Here is a 25,295-nt window from a genome sequence, read left to right as displayed (position 1 = left end):
AATGCCCAACTACAAGTCCCATAGAATATTATGTTTGTACGCGCCATCAAATCGCAATTGAGTTACGGTGACCCCAGCAAGGGGCTTTCCAGGCAAGTGAGAAGCAAAGGTGGTTTGCAACATACTTGGAAGATTATGAGTACATTGCTATTAGCAATTAGGAAAACGAAAGTGTTACCGCTTTTATTTCTCCTTGAATTAATATGATACATTTTTCTTATTCCCAATGGAAAAAAAACTTTTTGAAGTGAATGTTCAACCTCACTAAGATTCACAGTCACTTTTTTAGGGACCTCAATAGGGTATAATGCCATAGATTCTACACTCCAAAGCCACCATTTTCTCCAGATGAGCTGATCTCTGTGGCTTCTGGGAGCATTTCAGGGCCCACATGGAAGTTGGCATCCCTAAATGGGGCTTACGTTAGTCCTGACTAAGTCCCGTTACATTCGAGGGTATTAAGTTGCAACCAACATATGCTCAATGAGCGCAGGCATGCGAACATTAAGCATCCTTAAATTCGATTGGAAAGTGACTGGATCAAGAGTAGGGTGTTCTGAGTCTTGCTTGTCCACCACAAACACTCTGGCAGTGGAAAAAACACGTTGACCTAGTGGGTTATTGTCTGCGAAACTCTCTTCCCCCCTGTTAGTTTAGTTAAAGCTGCTTTCACTTCTTTGTTCCGTAGGGTGTAGATGACTGGGTTGAGCATGGGTGTCACCACGTTGCCGAAGATCTGCACCGGGGTCACCAGAATCTCACTTAGTGATGGCTGAGTGTAGACAAGAGCGCAGGGGCCAAAGAAGAGGGTCACCACGGTTAAGTGCGAGGCACAGGTGGACACCGCCTTGCGCCGTCCCTCCCCGGAGCTCATCCTCAGGACAGAATAGACAATACGGACATAGGAGGCGAGGATCAGAAGGAAGCAAGTCATGGGCACCAGGCCTATGTTTGTGAAGCTCACTGTCTCAATGATGACTGTGTTGGCACAAGCCAACTTGACCACCGGGAAGATGTCACAGAAGAAGTAGTCCACTTCGCTGGGCCCACAATAGGGTAGTGTGAAGGTCAAGGTGGTGAGAATCGTGGCATGGAAGGAGCTGGTGACCCACGTGCCAGCAGCCAAGATGGCGCACGCCTTCCAGTTCATGATGATGAGATACCGCAAGGGATGGCAGATGGCAACGTATCGGTCATAGGCCATGACAGTGTACAGGAGACATTCCGTGCTTCCTAGGAAGTGGTAGAAGAAGACCTGGGACATACATCCCCCTAACGAAATTATTCTGCTTTGTGCCCAGAGGTTAGCCAGCATCTTGGGGGTGCTCACGGAAGAAAAGCCGATGTCGAGGATAGAGAGGTTGCAGAGGAAGAAGTACATAGGAGTGTGGAGGCGGGAGTCAGTGAAGATGGCGGACATGATCAGCACGTTCCCCAGTAAGGTGCACATGTAGAAGATCAAGAATACAATGAACAGGATGTTTTGGAGGCCTTCAGTGTGGGGGATGCCAAGGAGGATGAAATGGGTCACCACTGTGGAGTTCTGCCCATGGGACCGATTCCTGTGTGCAAACAGAAAAATAGCACGCGGTGAAGGAATACTTCATTGGATGCAAAGTTTCCGTACCTCTAATACTTGGAACAGCCTGTTCTGGATGGCTCAGGCTAGGCAGATCTTGTCAGAGCCCGGAAGCTAAGCAGGGTCAGCCCTGGTTAGTACTTGGATGGGAGACCACCAAGGATGTCCAAGGTTGCTATGCATTGCTATGCAGAGACAGGCAATGGCAGACTACCTCTGCACATTGCTGGCCTTGAAAACCCTACAGGGTACCATAAATTGGCTGCAACTTGATGGCAGACATTCCATACAATGCAGGTAATGAGCAAAGGGACCAAATCCGAAGCTGTCTTGAGAGACATAAATCTTTTATGTCCTTTTTTGTCTGAGCAATAGAGGCAGAGGACCAAATTAATGAGTAATATTTTTATATTTGAAAATAAAGATTTTGTTCCTAGGATGCAACTCAAACAAAGGCAGGTACTTAAAGCCAGCGAGGTGTAGTGGTTAGGAGTGGTGGACTCTAATCTGGATATCTGGGTTTGATTCCCCATTCCTCCACTTGAGTTTCAGACTCTAATCTGGTGAACCGGGTTCAATTTTCCACTCCTTCACATGAAGCCTACTGGGTGACCTTGGGCTAGTCACTGCTCTCTCAGAACTCTCTCAGCCCCACCTACCTCACAAGGTGTCTGTTGTGGGGAGGGGAAGGCAAGGCAATTGTAAGCCGCTTTGAGACTTCTTAAGGTAGAGAAAAGCAGAGGTATAAACACCTACTCTTCTACTTTTAATTCATTTCAATGGGCCAAGTGTAACTATATGGAAAGAATTAAGAATACAAAGTGAATGGTACTTAAAAATGCTCAGCTTTGGTGGATTGGGCCCAAATGTTTAGTTGCAGTTCACCTTTACCCTATGAGAATAATATTGTCTGGAAGGATACACGTCAACCATTCATAAATGTATACTTGCTAGACAATGTTTTGATTAAAATAAAAATGATTTCCCTAAGGGATAAAAAAACCCCTCTCTGCTGTAAAGCTGGCATATCTCCTAGGAACACATGAAGAAAACAGTTGGTTATATGTTAATAAATATTGCATAAAATAGGTCACAAAAGGTTTCATTTCTTCCCACTTACTTATATTGCTTTAAATATTGCATTTTATTTTATGTTTATTGAAATTAAATATATATATAAAGCATTCAATGGTTGCCCTTCTCTTCTATGAACTAATGTTTTAAGGTGTTTTTTTTCCATTGCAAGATTTTTTAAACCATCCATAAAGAAGGTGCCTTTCCTATTATTTATGATGCATGTTGACTGCCTATTGTATTGCTTGCTTTCCTAATAATTCCAAACTCTAGCTGAGAGCTAAAGGACTGAAACTGAAAGATATATTAGCCAGGATAATGTAAGTTTGCCATTTGAAGTGACTGAAAGCTGATGAACTTGGAAGAAAAGTTGGTTTTTATATGCCAACTTTCTCTACCACTTAAGGGAAACTCAAACCGGCTTACAATCTCCTTCCCCTTCCCCTCACTACAACGGGCACCTCGGGAGGTAGGTGGGGCTGAGAGAGTTCAGAGAGAACTGTGACTAACCCAAGGTCACCCAACTGGCTTCATGTGGAGGGGTGGAGAATCAAACCCAGTTCTCCTGATTAAACCACTCTTAACCAGTACACCATGCTGGCTCTCCTTAAGAGCATCAAGAGCATTCAAGACAAATGTCATCCCATTTCATATAAATGATCCCAATATTTGCTGTTATTATCTCATCTTCCCCAATTGTTCAGGGGGAGCTGTCCTTAAAAGTTTTCCTGCTAGGCCAACTCAAAGGTCCACCTAGCCCACCGGTGCTGATCTCCAAGGGAACAATCCTAAGCAGATCTCCTCAGAAGCAAATCCCATGTTATTCATTGGGGCTTACTCCCAGCAAAGTGTCCGTAGGCTTTCAGTCTGTAAGCAGTTATCTAGATACTTCTGGAGAGCTCACGAACCAGGCAAAATAGTGATGGTCCTCTTCTCTTGAAAGATTCCCACATTGGGCACTCAGATGGCTAAAAGAGTTTCCATTAATAGGTAAAAACCATTGATAGATCCATGTATTTGTCTGAACTCCCCCCCCCCCCCATTTTAATGTAGTGGCCATCACGGCATTTTGTAACAATAGATTCTGTTGTGTGAAAAAGTACTCGTTTGTGTGTGTTTGCTATAGATCTGTTGCCAGTGGGTGATGCTTAAATGGGAGAAAAAAATAATGTAATTTCTTTCTACATCGTACTCTCTCTGCACCATTCATTATGTGTGCAAAGTGCCGTCAAGTCACAGCTGACTCATGGCGACCTCATAGGGTTTTCAAGGCAAGAGACAAACAGAGGTGACTTGCCATAAGAATGTAAGAAAAACCATGCTGGATCAGACCAAGGCTCATCAAGTCCAGCAGTCTGTTCACACAGTGGCTAACCAGGTGCCTCTAGGAAGCCCACAAACAAGACGACTGCAGCAGCATTTATCCTACCTGTGTTCCACAGCACCTCATATAATAGGCATTCTCCTCTGATCCTGGAGAGAACAGGCATGCATCATGACTAGTATCCATTTTGACCAGCAGCCACGGATAGTCCTGTCCTCCATGAACATGTCCACTCCCCTCTTCAAGCCTTCCAAGTTGGCAGCCATCACCACATCCTGGGGCAGGGAGTTCCACCATTTGCCATTGCCTGGCTCAGCGTAGCAACCATGGACTGTGACAAGCCCAAGGTCACCCAGCTGGCTTCAGGTGTAGGAGCGGGGAAACCAACCCGGTTCACCAGATCAGCTTCCACAGCTCATGTGGAGGAGTGGGAAACCAAGCCCGGTTCTCCAGATTAAAGTCCACCTCTCCAAACCACTGCTCTTTACCACTACACCATGCAAACCAGATTGGCCTAAACTCTCCCTGAAACAAATCACTCTGACCTTGCCCTGAGTACCCTTCTACTGTTGACTGGTTTTCTCTTGTTCCACTCCCACTATGTACATTCAGTCCTTTCCTTTCCTATCCTGCCTTTGTACTGCAGAGTGTAAAACCTCCAAACAGAATAATGCCATCAGTCCAACATACTGAACGCAGTTAGCAATTCGCTTCCAATCAATTTTGAATAACAGTTTTAAAGTTAAAGGAGTTGCATCTGAAGACAACCATCCGCCTACAGTGACTTCTAATCTTGACGTCGAGCAAAAAAACCTATTCGTTCGACAAACCCAGTTATCCACAGGGTTGAAAAACACACCTACATTGTGACTTGCGTTGTCTAAATGTGATGCAGATTCTGTCCCCAAAGTATTCAGTGCTGACCCCAATGATAACTTCACACAGACCTGCAGTTTCGGAACTTCTCTGTAGCCCCTGAAAACTCAGCATGTCAAAAGTCTCACCTTTTAAGCTGGTTGGAGTCTATAAGGATCAGGTCCCCACAGTGAAGCATTCGTTGGGTTCCAACTCGAAATCCCTCCGTTGGGCTAACAATTAAAATTGTTTTGTTCACATTCTGCACAAATGTTAATTAGAGATGACTCAAGGTTTTTTTTGCTTGGTTTGGTCTTTATCCGTTGCAAGTTATTAGTGATATCATTCAAGCTGAAGGGCTCTTGTCTAAAACCAGGCTTGTCTTACACTATTGTTGGACTCATCTGAGTCTCATACATCATATGATATGTATCAAGGCAGGAAAGAAATTCCAAAAATATATATTAAACACTGGAAAAATCATTTTTAGATTTTTGGTTCTGAGTTTGAGTGCCGCTTTTAATAAATATAGGGTATCATCCAGGAAAATTTAAACATTTTAAAGGTCCATTCCAATGGGGGACAGATTAAGAAAATATTTAACCACACTCACTGTTAAGCAATAAGATCTCTGGGTGTTAAAGTATTACTAGATTTTTTTTGCCATCAAGTTATCACTGACGATGATGGCGACCCTGTAGGGTTTTCAAAGCAAGAGACCCCAGATATCAATATGCAGTATTTTATTTATTTAATGGATCAAAATGCCATCTCTCTGGACACCTGATTGAGGCAGCTCATTGTAACCAAAAAGCACAGTAAAAACAAACAAACCCTAACAGATCAAATTCATACCATCCAAATTATCCATTATAAAACAATTGGAATGCCAGTATGAAGTATAGAAATGACCACGGATGTATTGGTGGCAGAAGACAAGAAGGCGGCTACAAAATGCTAAAGCAGATGGTTAAAATTAAAATCCTGGGTGTACAAGAATATTTTGGGCTGGTGCCTAGAAGACAGCAAGGAGGAGAAAAATCCAGAAACGGGGTGCCACCATGGAGAAAGCCCTGCCTCTAGTTGCTGCCAGGCGATCAGAGCCTCCCTAGTAAGCTAGACAGGTTGGAAGGAGATAACACTTCAGGTACCCCAACGTGTTTAGCAAAACTCTTTTTCTAAAGGAGATTTAAAAAATCTCTGAATCCCAGGGTCAGGAGGCAGCATCAGGGAAGCCCTGCTATATCCTGTTGTTGGACTTCCTGAAGAAGAGAGTGGTGTAGTGGTTAAGAGTGACGGACTCCAATCTGGAGAACCGGGATTGATTCCCCACTCCTTCACATGGGCCGCGAACTCTAATCTGGGGAACTGGGTTGGTTTTCCCCACTCCTACACATGAAGCCAACTGGATGACCTTGGGGTAGTCACAGTTCTCTTTGAGCTCTCTCAGCCCCACCTACCTCACAAGGTGTCTGTTGTGGGGAGAGGCAGGGAAGGAGATTGTAAGCCAGTTTGATTCTCCTTAAAAGACAGAGAAAATTGGCATATAAAAAACCATCTCTCTCTCTCTCTCTCTCTCTCTCTCTCTCTCTCTCTCTCTCTCTCTCTCTCTCTCTCTCTCTCTCTCTCTCTCTCTCTCTCTCTCTCTCTCTCTCTCACTGTGTGAGATGGGATGCTGGACTGCATGTGGTCTGATTCAGCAGGGCTCTTTTGATGCTTTTAAAAAGATGACATTTAGTTTTCAAAGGTCATCTTCTATACAGGCACCCTTTTAGCACTTATTCACACAAAAGTCTGAAATCATCATAAGGCCTCTGCTTCTCATTTATATTAATAAATAATCATTGTCAAAGTAAAAAAGGGACATTCATCTTGGACATAAAGATTCTGGTTAACATACACATTACAGCCTCTTGCAAGAAAACTCCTTAACATAAGGACAGAAGAACAGAAGAAAGGCCCTGCTGGATCAGACCAAGGCTCATCAAGTCCAGCAGTCTGTTCACACAGTGGCCAACCAGGTGCCTCTAGGACACTGGTTCCCAACCAGGGATCCATGGACCCCCAGGGGTCCGCGAGAACTAAATTAAGGTCCGCGAAACAAAGTTACAAACCCATAATAAAATAATATTTTCAATTAAAAGTTCTCTATTATAAAAATATATATTCAAATATTATTCTAAGTTTAATGTTTAACTAACAGTTATGATTAAAGTTTATTTTCAAATTCTCGGGATTTTTATTTTGAGCCTTGGGGTCCCTGCACCGAACAAAAAAGTCCTAGTGGTCCCTGGTCAAAAAAAGGTTGGGAACCACTGCTCTAGGAAGCCACTAACAAGACGAGTGCAGCAGCACCATCCTGCCTATGTTCCACCGCACCCAAAATAATAGGCGTGCACCTCTGATAATAGGGAGAATAGGTACGCAGCATGACTAGTATACATTCTAACTAACAGCCATGAATACCCCTCTCCTCCATGAATATGTCCACTCCCCTCTTAAAGCCCTCCAAGCTGGCAGCCATCACCACATCCTGGGGCAGGGAGTTCCACAATTTAACTATGCGTTGTGTGAAAAAATATTTCCTTTTATCTGTTTTGAATCTCTCACCCTCCAGCTTTAGCAGATGACCCCGTGTTCCAATATTATGGGAGAGGGAGAAAAACGTCTCCCAGTCCACTCTCTCCAAACCATGCATAATTTTATAGACCTCTATCATGTCTCCCCTCAGCCGCCTTCTTTCCAAGCTAAACAGCCCTAAGCGTCTTAACCGCTCCCCATAGGACAGTTGCTCTAGTCCCCTAATCATTTTGGTTGCTCTTTTCTGCACCTTCTCAAGCTCTGTAATATCCTTTTTTAGGTGTGGTGACCAGAACTGTACACAGTATTCCAAGTGTGGTCTCACCATAGATTTGTACAAGGGCAGTATGATATCAGCAGTTTTATTCTCTATTCCTCGTCTAATTATGGCCAGCATGGAATTTGCCTTTTTTACAGCAGCCGCACACTGGGTTGACATCTTTATTGAGCTATCCACTACCACCCCAAGAAGACAGGAATTCTTCTTAAGGGTGTTAAGACACCCTTAAGAAGACAGGTATGGAAATGGAGAAGCCAAAATTAACAGAAATGTTCACACACAACTGATAAAATGTCCTTCTTAGGCAGAGGAACTATGGCTTCCTGTCCTTCAGCCTAAAGATGGCATCTTTCATCTCTTGGTTTCTGAGTGTATAGATGAGAGGGTTGAGGAGAGGGGTCACTGAGGTGTAGAAGACACCTATCACCCCACTGAGGAGATCCTGAGCCCCTGGGCGCAGATAGTTGAAAGCAAGAGGCACATAGCAGATTAGCACCACAACGAGGTGGGCAGCACAGGTGGAGAAAGCCCGTCGACGCCCTTCGACAGAGCGGATCTTCAGAACAGCGGAGAGAATGTACGCATAAGTCATCAGAATCAGGAAGATGCACATTACGGCCACCAAACCAGTATCAATCAAAGTAAACACCTCGTTGAATGTCGTGTCAGCACAGGCCAGCTTCAACAGGGCAGGTATGTCACAGAAGATGTAGCCAATCTCGTTGTTCAGGCCATAAGGCAACCGGAAAGTGATGGTGGTTTCGATGATAGAGTGGAGACAGCCGCCAAACCATGCCCCCAGAGAAAGGCAGAAGCATGCTCTGGGATTCATGATGGTGCTGTAATGGAGTGGTCTGCAGATGGCCAGGAAACGGTCATAGGCCATCACGGTGTACAGGAAGAATTCAGAGCAGCCCAGGAAGTGGTAGCAGAAGAGCTGGAGCCTGCAACCACTCAAGGAGATGCTCTGGCCACCTTCAACCAATCCAGCAATCATCTTGGGAACGATCACGGAGGACATTGAGATGTCCAAGATGGCTAAGTGACGGAGGAACCAGTACATTGGCTTCTGCAGCTGTGTCTTGGATGCCACAGCCAGGATAACCAGGCTGTTCCCAGAGATAGTCAGCAAATAGATGAGCAGGAAGAAGAGGAAGACTGGAGCGTGTAACTCTTTAGGGTATGGAATGCCCAAGAGGACAAACTCAGCCAGAGAACTTTGGTTTTCACACGCCATCCACGGGATGTTGCTTTCTGCAACAGAAGACTTAAGTGAATTGAAAAGATGTCTCTGGAAGAGGTGTAGCCAGCCTGGGCACGCTCAGTAGAACATTTGCTTCAAGTATAGCATCTTCCTTCCATCAGATTCTCCGTCACAATCTTGGAATCTAAAAGCTTATGCTGTGCTCTCTGCGGGTCAGCTGATAAAAAGTCTCTTTGCTATGCTTCAAGACTTTGCCCATTTCCAAATATTTGATTCCATTGCTTTGGATGTGTAGAAAGCATTGGAGAGACGTGACATGAAGAACTAGCTGGATCTCTTCTTCTAAAGCATCTTTTCAGAAGGAGGCGATAAAGGCAAAATCTTAGCCTGATTGATTTGCTCATCAGGAGTGATTTTCTGCTGATATTTATCTCCAGCTTCTCCCAGTAGGGTTTTTGAACGTCACCTCGTTCCATGTTCCCTTGACTTCTTTTGTTTTTCTTCTCCCTTTGGATATTATTACTTTTCTTGAAGATCCTGGCACTCAGTTGCCCCATGGAGAATTCAAAAGGATGGCTTTGTTTTTGTATGAATAACTAGATGAGGAACCAGAACAAACTCCAAGTTCAATAGCGCCTTAGAGGCCAGCAAAATTTCCCAGGGTAGAATAATAGAATCATAGAGTTGGAAGGGACCACCATCAAGTCCAACCCCCTGCACAATGCAGGAAATTCACAACTACCTCCCCCCCCCCACACCCCTAGTGACCAGAAGATGGCCAAGATGCCCTCCCTCTCATTATCTGCCTAAGGGTATAAGCTTTTGCAAGTCAAAGCTCACTTTGTCAAGTACAAGGAGATTAACCAAGGGGGTGACACTGATGACTGGAAAACTCTTCTGAATATGGTGCATTTGGACTAGAACATATGGATCTGCCTTTTCTCCCACCTTGGTCCTTGTGCTGCATCTCAAAGACTTTTATGATCAGGGTCAGCTCAACCAGGAGACAAACCTAGGCGATCACCTAGGGTTAGAGGGACACCAAAAAGGATGTGCTGAGGTGAGGAGAGTGCTGCCTCATTAGGTTTACCTGGTCGAGGCAGGGGATCCTGCCCCCCAGCTCCCATTGACCACCGTTGCTCCAAGCATTTAAGCATTACAAGTGGGGCCCATGAAAAACCCCTCCCCTCGTGGCCCCAGGAGCGGAGATTGCACTCATGATGGGATTACGTCACTTCCGGTTTACACCCGGAAGCGCCGCATCGTGACGGGCTGATTTGCCACTCAACCTCCGAAAACGCTAGCAATCTCCGCCCAAGCTTTGCTTCAAAAACCTCCCGCAGGAGGAGAGGAAGGAGCTGGCAACCCTCTCTGTCAATAATCTGGATCAACTTTATGTTTTTTTCTTGTTTTCTATGGCCACTTATGCATGGGAGGATTTGCCTTGGGTTCTCCGCTCTCTAGGTCAGGGATGGGGAACCTCAGGCCCTGGGGCCGTATGCGGCCCCCGAGGACATTTTCTGTGGCCCTCGGGAGCTCCGGGGCTGGGGGTGTGGGGGGGGGAGGCGTGGAGGTTGGGGCCTGGTCGTGTGGGGCTGGCATGCACAGGTGTGTGTGTGTGGGGGAAGGCTTTTCTTTATTTTCTTCTTCTTTTTTTGTCACTCTCCTTTCTCTCCCTCTCTCCCTCTTTTTCTGTCTCTTTGTCTGTCTCCCTCCGTCCTTTTCTTTCTTTCTCCCCCTCCCTCCATTTCTTTCTCCCTTTCTCTCTCTTTTCCCCTCCCTCCCTTTTCCTCTTTCTCTGTTTTCTTTCCTTCCTCCTTTCCTTCTCTGTGGATTGGCTGCCTCCTGGCTCCTCATTTGCTCAGGCCTACCGCTGGCTGCCCTCCCGCCTGGGAGGGGGGAGGACAAGGGAGCGGAGGCGCCCTCCAGGCCTTCTCTGCGTGGTCTCCCCTGGGGTTGCCAACGTCCAGGTGGTGGCTGGAGACCTGGAAACCGTAGTCTCCCCCCCAGGAGATCTACACCTGGTTATGGCCCCCGAATAATGTTATAAATGCGCAAATGGCCCTTGGCAGAAAAAAGGTTCCCCACCCCTGCTCTACATTTTCCCCATTGGAATTCTCCAAACTCTGTATGGGGGTTTATTTTTGAGTACTGAGAATTCAGGTGGGGAAAATGTGCATCTAGCAAGCAGCAAACCCAAGGCAAAACCTCTCGTGCATAAATGGACCTTGTTTGTTTTTTAAAGGTTTTTGTTGTTGTTTGTTTGGGTGGTGGTTTTCTGTTTGAAAAATTAATATATTTTTTTTAAAAGTACATCGTGGTGAGTTGTGAATTTGGTGAAGTTCCTTTATTGTATTGTGCACTCATTATTGTATTGTATACTTTAGTTTCACTTTTCACCTGTTTTATTGGTTGCTGGCTGTGTAGGGTTGCCAACCTCTGGCTACTATCAGGAGATCTCCCGCTATTACAACTGATCCCCTGCCGATTCTCGAGTTCCCTCGCAGATAACAGTGTCCAGGGACCTCATAAAACTCAAAATGCTGCCGGACCAAATCCAGTCCAATCCAATTACATCTATAATTGGACTAAAAACCAGCGAAAAAGGCAGCTGCTGCAAAATGCAACTCCTACCTTAGTGCCATCTTGATCATTTCCCACCCTTTTTCCAGATCTGAAATATCTTTTTTGAGGAATGGTGACTAGAACTCTGCACAGTATTGCAAATGAGGCCCAGCCATAGATATATGCAAGGGCTTTGCAGCATGGAGTTTTGACACTACACACTAAGGCGACACTTTCATTGTCCACTACAACCCCTAAATCTCTTTTCTTCTCAGTTACCATCAGTCCAGATGCCATCAGCATACATTTAAAGTAAGTTCTTTTAAATTTTTATTATTTTTATTTTCAACACTACACATAAAAAAATACACAACACACATATTTAATACAACACTAAGGCAAGATCATGTTCAGCCCTTATTCAGAGCGAGTCTATAATCGTTCTACCTTCTATTGTTCTTAAAGCTATTTACACATATAAGGTATAAAATATAGGTATCCCATAGAGGGAGGGAGAGACTGAATATGTACTTGAACTTGCCAAAAGCACAGATTACATTACCTATTGTGATATAGATAGATAGATAATTGACAGATAGACAGATAGATAGATAGATAGATATTAGATAGATAGTTATATATATAAAAGCTTTATATTAAAATGCCTCACAGAACCAAATTGTATTTTCTGTATTGTAACTTTAGTATTGTACTTAATCTATGCCAATATTACCATTATAGCAGAGTATCTTAAAGTATATATATTTATGTATATATATACACTGGTGCTGGTGCGACTGTACTCGAAAGTTCGTTAAGCAGAGGAGAATGAAAGTTGAGCCTGTGAGGGGTGTGCCGCTGAGCATGCGCGCTGTAGTGGCATCTTTGCAACACATTGTTTAGGGAGGGACTCCCCACCATTCGCCAAAATAACGAAGTGAGAGAATGGGGCTTTTCTCATCATAAAGTTAAATTAATTTCGCAACTTATGACTTGTGTCTTGTCTTACACTGTTGACGTATGTAGTTTCTCCCACCATTATTATTATTATTTTTTGCGTACCGCTAAATGTCCTGGTTTGTACCCCTGTGGGTATGCGTACCCCAGGTTGGGAATCACTGACCTAGTGGGTTGTTGTCTGTGAAACTCTCTTCCCCCCTGTTAGTTTAGTCAAAGCTGCTTTCACTTCTTTGTTCCGTAGGATGTAGATGACTGGGTTGAGCGTGGGTGTCACTACATAGCCAAAAAACTGTACCGGGGCCAACAGAATCTCACTCAGTGTTGGCTGAGTGTAGACAAGAGCCCAGGGGCTGAAGAAGAGGGTCACCACAGTTAAGTGTGAGGCACAGGTGGACACCGCCTTGCACTGTCCCTCCCCGGAACTCATCCTCAGGACAGAATACATGATGCGGACATAGGAGGTGAGGATCAGAAGGAAGCAAGTCATGGGCACCAGGCCGATGTTGGTGAAGCTCACTGTCTCAATGATAACTGTGTTGGCACAAGCCAACTTGACCACTGGGAAGATGTTGCAGAAGAAGTAGTCCACTTCATTAGGCCCACAATAGAGTAATGTGAAGGTCAAGGTGATGAGAATCGTGGCATGGAAGGAGCTGGTGACCCACGTGCCAGCAGCCAAGATAGCACACACCTTCCAGTTCATGATGATGAGATACCGCAAGGGATGGCAGATGGCAACGTATCGGTCATAGGCCATGACAGTGTACAGGAGACATTCCGTGCTTCCTAGGAAGTGGTAGAAGAAGACCTGGGACATGCATCCCCCTAACAAAATTATTCTGCTTTGTGCCCAGAGGTTAGCCAGCATCTTGGGGGTGCTCACGGAAGAAAAGCCGATGTCGAGGATAGAGAGGTTGCAGAGGAAGAAGTACATAGGAGTGTGGAGGCGGGAGTCAGTGATGATGGCGGACATGATCAGCCCGTTCCCCAGCAAGGTGCACACATAGAAGATCAAGAATACAACGAACAGGATGTTTTGAAGGCCTTCAGTGAGGGCGATGCCAAGGAGGATGAAATGGGTCACCACGGTGGAGTCCATGGGACCGATTCCTGTGCGCAAACAGAAAAATAGCACATAGTGAATAATACTTTATTGGATGCAAAGTTTCCGTTCCTGTAATACTTGGAACAGCTTGACTTAGATGACCCAGGCTAGCCTGATCTTCTCAGACCTCAGAAGCTAAGCAGGGTCAGCCCTTCTTAGTTCTTGGATGGGAGACCACCAAGGAAGGACAGGGTTGCTATGCAGCGAGAGGCAATGGCAAACCACCTCTGAACATCTCTGGCCTTGAAAACCCTACAGGGGCACCATAAATTGGCTGCAACTTGATGGTAGACATTCCATACACTGCAGTTAATGACCAAAGGGACCAAATCCGAAGTGGTGTTGAGATACAAATATCCTTTATGTCCTTTCTTTGGTCCGAGCAATAGAGGCAGAGGACCAAATTAATGAGTCATATTTTTATATTTTAAAATAAAGATTTTGTTCCAAGGAAGCAATTCAACCAAAGGTGGTGTGGTTAAGAGCAGTGGACTCTAATTTGGAGAACTGGGTTTGTTTCCCCACTCCTCCGCATGAAGCCTGCTCTGTGACCTGGGGCAGGTCCAGTTCTCTCTGGACTTTCTCAGCCCCACCTAACTCACAAGGTGTCTGTTGTGGGGAAAGGAAGGGAAGGTGATTTTCAGCCGCTTAGAGACTCCTTAAGGTAGAGAAAAGCGGGAGTGTAAACACCAACTCTCCTTCTACTTCTTACTTCATTTCACTGGGGCAAGTGTAACTAGATGGGAAGACAGATCATGATGGGTAGCCGTGTTTGTCAATAGTGGCAGAAAAGAGCCAGAGTCCAGTAGCACCGTAAAGAGTAACCAAATTTCTGGCAGGGTATCAGCCTTCGTGAGCCACAGCTCACTTCTTCAGATGCAGCTCATACCCTGCCAGATATATGGTTAGTCTTTAAGGTGCTACTGGACTCTGGCTCTTTTCTATATGGGAAGAATTAATCATACAAAGTGAATGGTACTTAAAAATGCTCAGCTTTGGTGGATTGGGCCCAAATGTTTAGTTGCAGTTCACCTTTAACCTATGAGAATAATATTGTCTGGAAGGATACACGTCAACCATTCATAAGTGGATACTTGCTAGACAATATTTTGATTAAAACAAGAATGATTTCCCTAGGGAAGAAAAAAAAATCGCTCTGCTGTAAAGCTGGGATATCTTCTCGGAACACATGAAGAAAACGCTTGATTGTATGTTAAAAAACTACACCGATAAATAATGCATATAAATAGGTCGCAAAATGTTTCATTTCTTCCCAATTACTTATATTGCTTTAAATATTGCATTTTTATTTTATGTTTATTGAGCGAAACTCAAGCATTCGATGATTGCCCTTCTCTTCTATGAACTAATGTTTTAAGGTGTTTTTTTGTTCCATAGCAAGGTTTCTTTAAGCATCTATAAAGAAGGTGCCTTTCCTATTATTTATGACACATGTTGACAGCCTGTTGTATTGCTTGCTTTCCTAATAATTCCAAACTCTTGCTGAGAGCTAAAGGGCAGAAATTGAAAGATATATTAGTGAGATTCATGCAAGTTTGCCATTTGAAGTGACTGAAAGCTGATGAACTTGCAAGAAGAGCATTAAGGAGAGACAAAGACAATAGCCGTCACATTTCATATAAATGATCCTAATATTTGCCGTTATTACCGCATCATCCCCAATCGTTCAGGGTGAGCTGTCCATAAAAGCTTTCCTGCTAGGCCAACCGGCGCTGATCACCAAGGGAACAATCCTAAGCAGATCTCCTCAGAAGCAAATCCCATGTTATTCATTGGGGCTTTACTTCCAGCAAAGTGTCCGTAGGCTTGCAGTCTGTAAGCAGTTATCTAGATACTTCTGGAGAGCTCATGAACCAGGCAAATGATGGCCGTCTTCTCTGGGAAGATTCTTGTAATGGGCACTCAGATGACTACAAGGGTTTCCGTTGCTTATCATTAATGGGTAAAAACCATTGATAGACAGATCCCTGCATTTGTCTGAACTCCCCCACCCCTTTTAATCTAGTGGCCATCACGGCATCTTGTAACAATAGATTCTGTTGTGTGAAAAAGTACTCTTTTGTGTGTGTTTGCTATAGATCTGTTGCCAGTGGGTGATGCTTAAATGGGGAGAAAAAAATAATGTAATTTCTTTCTACATCGTACTCTCTCTCTGTGCCATTCATTATGTGTGCAAAGTGCCATCAAGTCACAGCTGACTCATGGCAACCTCATAGGGTTTTCAAGGCAAGAGACAAACAGAGGTGGTTTACTATAAGAACATAAGAAAAGCCCTGCTGGATCAGACCGAGGCTCATCCAGTCCAGCAGTCTGTTCACACAGTGGCCAACCAGGTGCCTCTAGGGAGCCCACAAACAAGATGGCTGCAGCAGCATTTATCCTGCCTGTGTTCCACGGCACCTAATATAATAGGCATGCTCCTCTGATCCTGGAGAGAATAGGTATGCATCATGACTAGTATCCATTTTGATTAGTAGTCACGGATAGTCCTGACCTCCATGAACATGTCCACTCCCCTCTTCAAGTCTTCCAAGTTGGCAGCCATAACCACATCCTGGTGTAGGGAGTTCCACAATTTGCCATCAGCATAGAAACTATGGATTTTCTTGATGGTCTCCCATCCAAGTGCTAACCAGGGCTCACCCGGCTTAGCTTCCAAGATCTGATGATTTCAGGCCATCCTGGTCCATCCTGGTCAGGGCGCCATTCATTATGTGGGAAGCCATATGAATGAGAAAACAATGAGGTCACATTTTGTATTATGGCTCCAAGTGCATACAGCCGCCAAACATAGCATCTACTAAAGCAATGGACTAGGATCCAGACACCATTGGCAAAGTGCAAAAAATTAAAATATGAACACACACACACAGCTGCTTTCTACTGAATCAGACCCTTGGTCCATCAAGGTCAGTATGGTCTGCTCAGATGGGCTCTCCAGGGTCTGAGGCAGAAGTCTTTTAAATTGGCAATACCTGGTTGTTTCAACTGGAGATGCCAGGGATGTAACCTGGGACCATCAGCATGCTGAGCAGATGCTTTACCACTGAGCCAGGCTTCTTGAAGCATCCATCTCTCATATGGCCATTGCTTATAGGATTTACTTGAGGTGTGTCTGGCAAATCCCAGCAGCCACCATCCTTTTTTTAACGTTCTTCTTTGACAGCAAAACCAGATGTTTTGACCCAAACTTTCTATGAACCAAATTGCGCCGACCTTGCCCCACCTTCTCTTCCACTGTCGACTGGTTTTCTCTTGTTCCATCCCCACTACGTATGTTCAGTCCTTTCCTAGCCTGACTTTGTACTACAGAGTGTAAAACCTCCAAATGGGAGAATGCCATCAGACCAACATACTGTGAGCAGTTGGCAATTTGCTTCCAGACAATTTTGAATAACTGTTTTAACGTTAAAGGAGCTGCAACTGAAGACAACAATCTGCCTACAGCGACTTCTAATCTTGATACAGAGCAAAAAACCAATTCATCTGACAAACCCAGTTATCCACAGGGGTGAAAAACTCACATACATTGTGTCTCACGGTGTCTAAATGTGATGCAGATTCTGTTCCCAAAGTATTCAGTGCTGACCCCAATGATAACGTCACTCAGACCTGCAGTTTCAGAACTTCTCCGTAGCCCCTGCAAACTCAGCATGTTGACAATCTCATCTTTTAAGCTGATTGGAGTCTATAAGGTCCCCACAGTGAAGCATTCGTTGGGCTCCTACTTGAAATCCTTCCGTTGGGCTAACAATTAAAATTGTTTTGTTCACATTCTGCACAAATGTTAATTAGAGATGACTCAAGCATTATTTGTTTGGTTTGGTTTTTAGCCGTTGCAAATTATTAGTGATATCATTCAACCTGAAGGTTTGTCTTACACCATTGTTCGACCCGTCTGAGACTCATACATCATATGATATGGATTAAGGCAGGAAAGAAATTCATGTATGTATATGTACATGTGTGTGTGTGTGTGTGTGTGTGTGTGTGTGTGTGTATATATATATATATATATATATATATATATATATATGTATGTATATGTGTGTGTATGTGTGTGTGTGTGTGTGTGTATATATATGTATATATATATATATATATATATATATATATATATATATATATATATATATATATATATTAAAAAAAACCACACTGAAATATATATATTAAACACTGGGGTAAAACATTACCAAATTTTTGGTTCTGAAATCTGAGTTTGAGTGATGCTTTTAATAAACATATGGCATCATCCAGGAAAATGTAAACATTTTAAAGGTCCATTCCAATGGGGGGAGAATTAAGAAAATATTTAACCACATTCACTGTTAAGGAATAAGATGTCTGGGTGTTTAAGTATTACTAGATTTTTTTTGCCATCAAGTCACCACTGACTTATGGCAACCCTGTAGGGTTTTCAAAGCAAGTGACCCCAGATATGAACATGCAGTCTTTTATTTATTTACTCGATTGAAATGCCATCTCTCTGGACACCTGATTGAGAAAAAGGAAAAGAGTTGGTTTTTATATGCCGACTTGCTCTACCATTTAAGGAAGAATCAAACTGGCTTACAATCACCTTCCCCTCCCCATAACAGACACCCTGTGAGGTAGGTGGGGCTGAGAGAACTCTGAGCTGTGACTAGCCCAAGGTCACCCTGCTGGTTTCATGTGGAGGAGTGGGGAATCAAACCTGGTTCTCCAGATTAGAGCCCACCGCTCCAAACCACCGCTCTTTAACCACTACACCATGCTGTACACCATGTACTGAAAAACACAGTAAAACAAACAAACCCTAATACATCGAATGCATACCATCCAAATTAGCCATCATAAAACCATCAAAATTTCAGTCTGAAGCCTACAAATGGCCATGAATGTATCAGTGGCAGCAGGCAAGAAGGCAGCTACAAAATGCTACAGCAGATAGTTAAAATTAATAGCCTAGGTGAACAAGAATAGTTTGGGCTGGTGGAAAATCCAGAAATGGGGTGCCACCATGGACAAAGCCCTGCCTCTAGCTGCTGCCAGGTGATCAGAGCCTCCCATAAGACCTTAATTAGTAAGCTAGACAGTACGGAAGGAGATGACCCTTCAACGATAGGACATTTTGGAGGACATTGATACATAGGGTCGCCATGAGTCAGAAGCGACTTGATGGCGCCAAACACACACAACAATGTTTTCTTCTTTGGTTTTTTGCCAAAATTGTATTTGACAAACAGATCTCCATTAGCACTGTGCCTTCCTGCTACACAATTTACGTATGCCATCTTTCATCTCTTTGTTCCTCAGCGTGTATATGAGGGGATTTAAGAAGGGGGTCACTGCAGCATAGAACATGACTACCACTCCATCAAAGGAGTCCTGGGATGGTGGGCGCACATAGTTGTACACCACAGGAACATAATAGATCAACACCAAGGTAATATGGGCTGTGCAAGTGGAGAAGGCCCGGTGCCTCCCTTTAGAAGTGGGAATCCTAAGGATGGCAGAGACGATATACACATAGGATGTCAGAATCAGGAGGAAGCAAGCCATCGCCACAAACCCAATGTCCACCAGTGTCACCATCTCATTGAGGGACGTGTCTGCGCAGGCTAGCTTCAGCATAGCTGGGATGTCACATAATATGTAGTTCACCTGGTTTCTCCAGCCATACGGCAAGTGGAAGGTAAGGGAGGAATGTATCGCACCATGCATAGACCCTCCAAACCAGGTACCAATGGCAAGGCAGAAGCAAACTCGGTGGTTCATGATAGTGCTGTAACGGAGGGGCTTGCAGATGGCCATGAAGCGGTCAAAAGCCATCACAGTGTACAGGAAGCATTCCGTACAGCCCAGGAAGTGGAAGAAGAAAAGCTGGGTCACACAGCCTGCATAGGAGATAAGCCCATTGCCACCTATGAACCAAGAAATTAATTTGGGCAACACAACCGAGGAGACCAGCATGTCCATCAGGGACAAGTGGCAGAGGAACCAGTACATTGGCTTGTGTAAATGAGGTTCCAGTGTTACTACTAAGAGGATCAAGCCATTTCCAGAAAGAGATAGTATATACATGAAGAGGAAGAAGAAGAGAATCAGGAATTTCAGGTCTTTGGGGTAGGGGAATCCTAGAAGTTCAAAGTTCTCAATCGGTGATGTTGTGTTTCCACACTCTTTTACGGCAGCACCGATCATTGCAGAACAAAATGTATGTTGCCAATCCACAAGTACTACAAAGAAGAAAAGGTCATTGTAAGTGTTACTCCAGTTAATAATGATTGTTTTGAAGCAGTTGTCGGATTCTTAAGAATAAATAAGAAATTCTTCTTCATGCAGTTCTAAAGAGAATCCATGATTCGAGGGTCAAAAAGCCCTGTTTTCTAATATATAGACTTCTCCATCTTACCCTACAATAGCATGTTGCCCTAATGGTCTTTGTGTGATTTTTTTAAAAACTTCAGAATATGGTTCTCTGTTCCTTTATTTTCTTTTCACAGCCACTCACTAAGGTAGTTTCAGTGAGGGAGAGTGAGTCATCCAAGTGAGCTTCATGGCTTGCATGGTAATTGGAACCTGAATCTTGTCCGTCTTAGTACAGCATTCCAACTATTTCTTTTGTCTAGTGTGAAATCTTGATTCCCTCCTATCTGTAGTACTCAAAACATCTCCATCCAGCAAAAGTATTTGGGAGGCAAAATCCAGGATTCCTGAATTCCATATTTCCAGTGTTTTAAATCAATAAAATATAGATAAATATTTCCCATTGTACACTCATCAGATTCCCAATAACAAGGATACCGGGAATCTTGGCCTCTCATTCAAGAAACATTATGAGCCACTCTTCCATCTGATTGAACTTGGGCAGAATTAGAAGCAAAATTCGGAAACAAAGCACCAATTAGTATTTCAAAAATATCATACATACCGACAGAAAATGCATAACAGCTAAGCAAACAATTTATCATTCTGTCCTCAAGTTCAATATTGGCATAAACTTGCTTATTTCAATATTAGGATACGAACTGATAGGTAACTCACAACTACTGGCCTGGGTATACCACTGGTTGATAGTTACCCCACCACTGACAATTGCAGATTTTTGTCCATTTCCCCCTCATAGCAGCTGTTGAGCGAAACTCAAGATGATTTGTATTTTTGCCCCTTATGGTTAAGAGGGATCCAGTCTGTGGCCGATCAATGCAGTTCTCACCTGGTACATGTAAAAGTCAGATTGTTATGTTTCAGTGAAGCTGAGAGAAGGACCATCAGCTGACGATTTTTTGGGAAGGGCAATAATATGCACAAATCTAGATATTTTACCGAGTACACTCTGCATTCTCAATTCCAACATTTATTCATAAGAGACCTCCCAAATCCAGTTTCTCTTCCTTTGTTCTCTGTCTTGCACTGAAACGTCAATATACCTAAGAACTCCCTTACCAAAGTTTTCTGGTGCAAGAAATTACTTGGTGACAGCCCTCTATGAACTGCGCTGGGTGTTCAGCAGGAACCTCTTCCGAAAAGCATCTAACGTGTGCTACATTCTTCCGCAATAGTTCTCAAAACATGCATCTGATATAAATAATAACTCAGTTCACAAAGGACACTGCTATGTCTAAGGAAATAGATGTTCTGGTGGATAGTTCCTTCTGATTCTGATTAATGTCCTCCACATTTCTCTTTATAATCACTTGTGCTCCATATGTGACTACCCATTCCCTGCCCCCTCTGCTCTGAACTCATTCCGCATCCCTGGGTTCACAAGGACCTTTGCCCATGAGACATCATCTGTTCTGGAGTTAATGACTAATTCCAGAAGGCCTTATTAAAAAAGGTTGCTTCTTTTTGTTAGAACACAAGCATGTCGTTCCAGGATGTGGTAATGGCTGTCAACTTGGACGGCTTTAAGAGGGGAGTGGACATGTACATGGAGGAGAGGAGTATTCATGGCTACTACTTAAAATGGCTACTAGTCATGATGCATACTTATTCTCTCCAGGATCAGAGGAGCATGTGGAATATATTAGGTGCTGTGGGACACAGGCAGGACAATGCTGCTGCAGTTGTCTGTGGGCTTCCTAGAGGCACCCGGTTGGCCACTGTGTGAACAGACTGCTGGACTTGATGGACCTTGGTCTGATCCAACATGGCTTTTCTTATGTTCCTATGTTCTTATGTAAGCTGCAACGGCGGGTCTCCCCAAATGCACATCAACCCCACTTTGGGCGGCCCATTACTCACATGAAGCAGACTTCTACTGAATCAGTCCCTTGGTCCATCAAAGTCAGTATTGTCTACTTAGACCGGCAGCATCTCTCCAGGGTCTCAGGCAGAGGTCTTTCCCATCACCTACTTGCCTAGTCCCTTTAACTGGAGATGCCGTGGATTGAACCTGGGACCTTCTGCATGCCAAGCAGATGCTCTACCACTGAGCCACAGCCCCTCCCCACTGGATTACATATTGGAAAACTGATGTGACGATGGAGCCAAAAGGGGCTCAACTGGTTTGGTGCCTCGGAGAGTTCTTTGACCACATTGACTGTCTTGTTGCCTTAGACAAGGGGTGTTGATTGTTATGAGGGGTGTATTTAAGGCTGCTCTCCACATCACAATTGTTGAGGGATGTGCAGGCATTATTCATAATAAATATATAAACTGTAAGAATGTTCCATATGAATCGTTAATCATCACTGTACATCTGTTTCCCAGAGATCTGCACAGTAATGTTTAAAGAGAAATACATATTTCAGTGTGCGATTCACACATTGAATAATTGCTTAATGGAGTTTCCTGAAGCAGTCTTCTGTTGAGTTCCCCATAAACATTGCTGCTGTGGTTTGAGATCTAGCCATGCATCCCAGAAGATAAACACAGGGTTGACTCTATCTAGCCCAGCGGTGTCAAACTAATTTGTTACGAGGGCCGGATATAACATAAGTGTCACTTGGTCGGGCCGGGCCATAGGTACCATAGAATTTAATGCCAGGTACTGGTGATGTAGAAGACACAGGCAAAGCCAATTAATGACATTATTTTTTACTTTATTTTTTACTTAAAATGGAAACATGCTTCAGGCAATAACACTCATACAGTATTTTCTTTTATTTAACAGTCTTTGATCATTGACATCTTGGGACAGGGTGGGTGGCTGCCTCAGTTGGCGAATCTGCTGCAAGCTACCCAGCCCAAATCGGGAACGAGGTGGGGGGAAGTGGCTGCCTTGGCTGGCTCATGGGCCGGATAAGAGCTCTCAAGGGGCCATATCTGGCCCGTGGGTCGTATGTTTGACACCCCTGATCTGACCTTTTCACTCCATCTTGCCCAAATTCCTCTCCTTACTACAGTCTTCATCCCACAGAGCTTTTGTACATGCAGGCCCCATGATCCCAAGCATAGCCTTTTTGGGAATGCAAAGGGACACCTCCTCCCTTTTTTTTCATCCACAGAAGAACTGGTTGGATCCATCTCATCAACTGGATTTTAGAATTCTGCCGTTGTTCAAAGAGAAGAAGCAGGATCTTATGGTTACCGACTTTTACTTAACATCTCAATCATGAAGAGCAAGTATTGGACAAAAAAAAGAAAATACGCATCAGGTGATTGTTCCAAACTTAGATTGCCCACCGTGTGGTCACTTAACACACTAGCATCATAGCCAGTTTTATGGGGGTTACAGTGTCTCACTGAGCCCAGTGAGGCCTAGATTCGGATTCCCACTCAACCACCAAACTTGCTGAGAGGCTCTCTCATCCAAACTTACCTCGCAGGATAACATGGAGAACTACGTACACCACACTAAGGAACTTAGAGAAAGGAAGGGACATAAGTGTAATGAATAACTAACGTGTTTCTTTCTTTTCTGGCACTAATGTCTGCTACTCCAAGAATATTGAGATTTTATACACTGCTTTATAACTTTATACCCAGAGCCAGCATGGTGTAATGGTTAAGAGCAGTGGTTTGGAGTGGTGGCCTCTAATCTGGAGAACTGCGTTTGATTCCCCGCTCCTCCACATGAGCGGTGGAGGCTAATCTGGTGAACTGGAGTTGTTTCCCCACTCCTGCATATGAAACCAGCTGGGTGACCTTGGGCTAGTCACAGCTCTCTCAGCTCCACCTACCTCACAGGGTGTCTGTTGCAGGGAGGGGCAGGGAAGGTGATTGTAAGCCGGTTTGAGTCTTCCTTAAGTGGTAGAGAAAGTTGGCATATAAAAACCAACTCTTCTTCTTCTTCCTTGGTCTCTCATTTTTAAGAAAATGAACTTCAGTAGTGAAGGCAGCACTGTGATTTCCTATGGCAGAGTTTCCACAGACCATCTTTCATCTCCTTGTTCCTCAGCGTGTATATGAGAGGATTTAAGAAGGGGGTCACTGCAGTGTAGAACATAGCTACCACTCCATCAAGAGAGTTCTGAGATGCTGGACGTAGGTAGTTGTAAACCACAGGAACATAATAGATCACCACCAAGGTCACATGGGCTGTACAAGTGGAGAAGGCCCGGTATCTCCCTTTAGAAGTGGGAATCCTCAGGATGGCAGAGACGATATATACATAGGATGTCAGAATCAGGAGGAAGCAGGTCATGGCCACAAACCCAATGTCGACCAATGTCACCATCTCATTGAGGGATGTGTCTGCGCAGGCCAGCTTCAGCATAGCTGGGATGTCACAGAAGATGTAGGTCACCAGGATCCTCCGGCCGTATGGCAAGCGAAAAGTGAGGGAGGTCTGTATCACAGAGTGCAGAGAGCCTCCGAACCAGGTGCCAACAGCGAGGCAGAAGCAAATTCGGGGGTTCATGATAGTGCCATAGCGGAGTGGTTTGCAGATGGCCATGAAGCGGTCAAAGGCCATAACGGTGTACAAGAAGCATTCTGTGCAGCCCAGGAAGTGGAATAAGAAGAGTTGGGACACACAGCCAGCATAGGAGATAAGCCCATTGCCCTTTACCAGCCATGTGATCAGTTTGGGCACCACCACCGAGGAGACCATCATGTCCATGATAGACAGGTGGCAGAGGAACCAGTACATTGGCTTGTGCAAACGGGATTCCAGTGTGACGACTAAGAGGATCAAGCCATTTCCAGAAAGAGACAGTATATACATGAGGAGGAAGAAGAAGAGCAACAGGAATTTCAGGTCTTTGGGGTACATGAATCCTAAAAGTTCGAAATTTTCCAGTACCATTGTTGCATTTTCACACTCCATTCAAGCAGTACTTATTGCTGCCTGAAATCCAATAGCAATAATCTCACCCAAACTCATTGTGGCAAAGGAGCGTATGGTGATACTTACACAATCATCTGAACCAAGAAAAGAACCTATTCATGCTCAGTTAATAACTGTTTTAGAAGTAATTCCAGGATTATCAGTATTTAGTTACGTTCTAAATAATAAAATTGGCCTCAGACAGCAGCAGAATACCATCCCTAGCACTGAATTCACTTCTCTGGGTGTAGACTTTACTGTTCAGAGCTTATCCTATAAATTTTCTATAAATATTGACTTCTGTTTCTCAGCAGTAGTTCTGTAACACCCACTACCCTCCTAGAGGCTTTTTAAGTGTTCTAAATTCCCAATTTCCTCTTTTTACTAATTAAATCATCACAAACAGGACAAGAATACCAGGAATTTTGATTCCAAACACTTTCTTCACTTTCATCCTGGTAGCATATATATTGAAAAGATCAGATCCAAAACGCTAATCAAACTATTACAATTAGAATTTTAAAAATATGCCACCTCCTGTTCCGTCC

At 44.0% G+C, this 25,295-nt stretch overlaps 5 protein-coding genes across 5 annotated transcripts; all 5 read right to left on the bottom strand.

The window, feature by feature from the left end:
• Positions 1–610: 610 nt before the first annotated feature.
• On the bottom strand, positions 611–5,031 carry LOC130490254 (olfactory receptor 958-like). The gene is made up of 2 exons (XM_056864079.1): positions 4,982–5,031; positions 611–1,562 (listed from the first exon to the last, which is right to left on the bottom strand). Exons 1-2 carry the CDS (start codon positions 5,029–5,031, stop codon positions 611–613), a joined length of 1,002 nt encoding a protein of 333 aa, XP_056720057.1.
• A 2,974-nt stretch (positions 5,032–8,005) lies between these two features.
• Positions 8,006–8,929, bottom strand: LOC130489991 (olfactory receptor 10G6-like). The gene has a single exon (XM_056863780.1). The coding sequence runs from the start codon at positions 8,927–8,929 to the stop codon at positions 8,006–8,008; it is 924 nt and encodes a 307-aa protein (XP_056719758.1).
• Positions 8,930–12,584: 3,655 nt separating this feature from the next.
• Positions 12,585–13,520, bottom strand: LOC130490253 (olfactory receptor 958-like). Its single transcript, XM_056864078.1, has one exon. The coding sequence runs from the start codon at positions 13,518–13,520 to the stop codon at positions 12,585–12,587; it is 936 nt and encodes a 311-aa protein (XP_056720056.1).
• Positions 13,521–18,782: 5,262 nt separating this feature from the next.
• LOC130490252 (olfactory receptor 10G6-like) lies at positions 18,783–19,733 on the bottom strand. The gene has a single exon (XM_056864077.1). It carries the CDS (start codon positions 19,731–19,733, stop codon positions 18,783–18,785), a length of 951 nt encoding a protein of 316 aa, XP_056720055.1.
• A 4,069-nt stretch (positions 19,734–23,802) lies between these two features.
• On the bottom strand, positions 23,803–24,747 carry LOC130490251 (olfactory receptor 10G6-like). The gene has a single exon (XM_056864075.1). The coding sequence runs from the start codon at positions 24,745–24,747 to the stop codon at positions 23,803–23,805; it is 945 nt and encodes a 314-aa protein (XP_056720053.1).
• Positions 24,748–25,295: the final 548 nt, after the last annotated feature.

The sequence above is a fragment of the Euleptes europaea genome, chromosome 18, assembly GCF_029931775.1.
Source record: "Euleptes europaea isolate rEulEur1 chromosome 18, rEulEur1.hap1, whole genome shotgun sequence".
In the NCBI taxonomy this organism is placed as follows: domain Eukaryota; kingdom Metazoa; phylum Chordata; class Lepidosauria; order Squamata; family Sphaerodactylidae; genus Euleptes; species Euleptes europaea.
The sequence above is the reverse complement of the archived record's forward strand: the minus strand, read 5'-3'. Positions and strand labels throughout refer to the sequence as shown.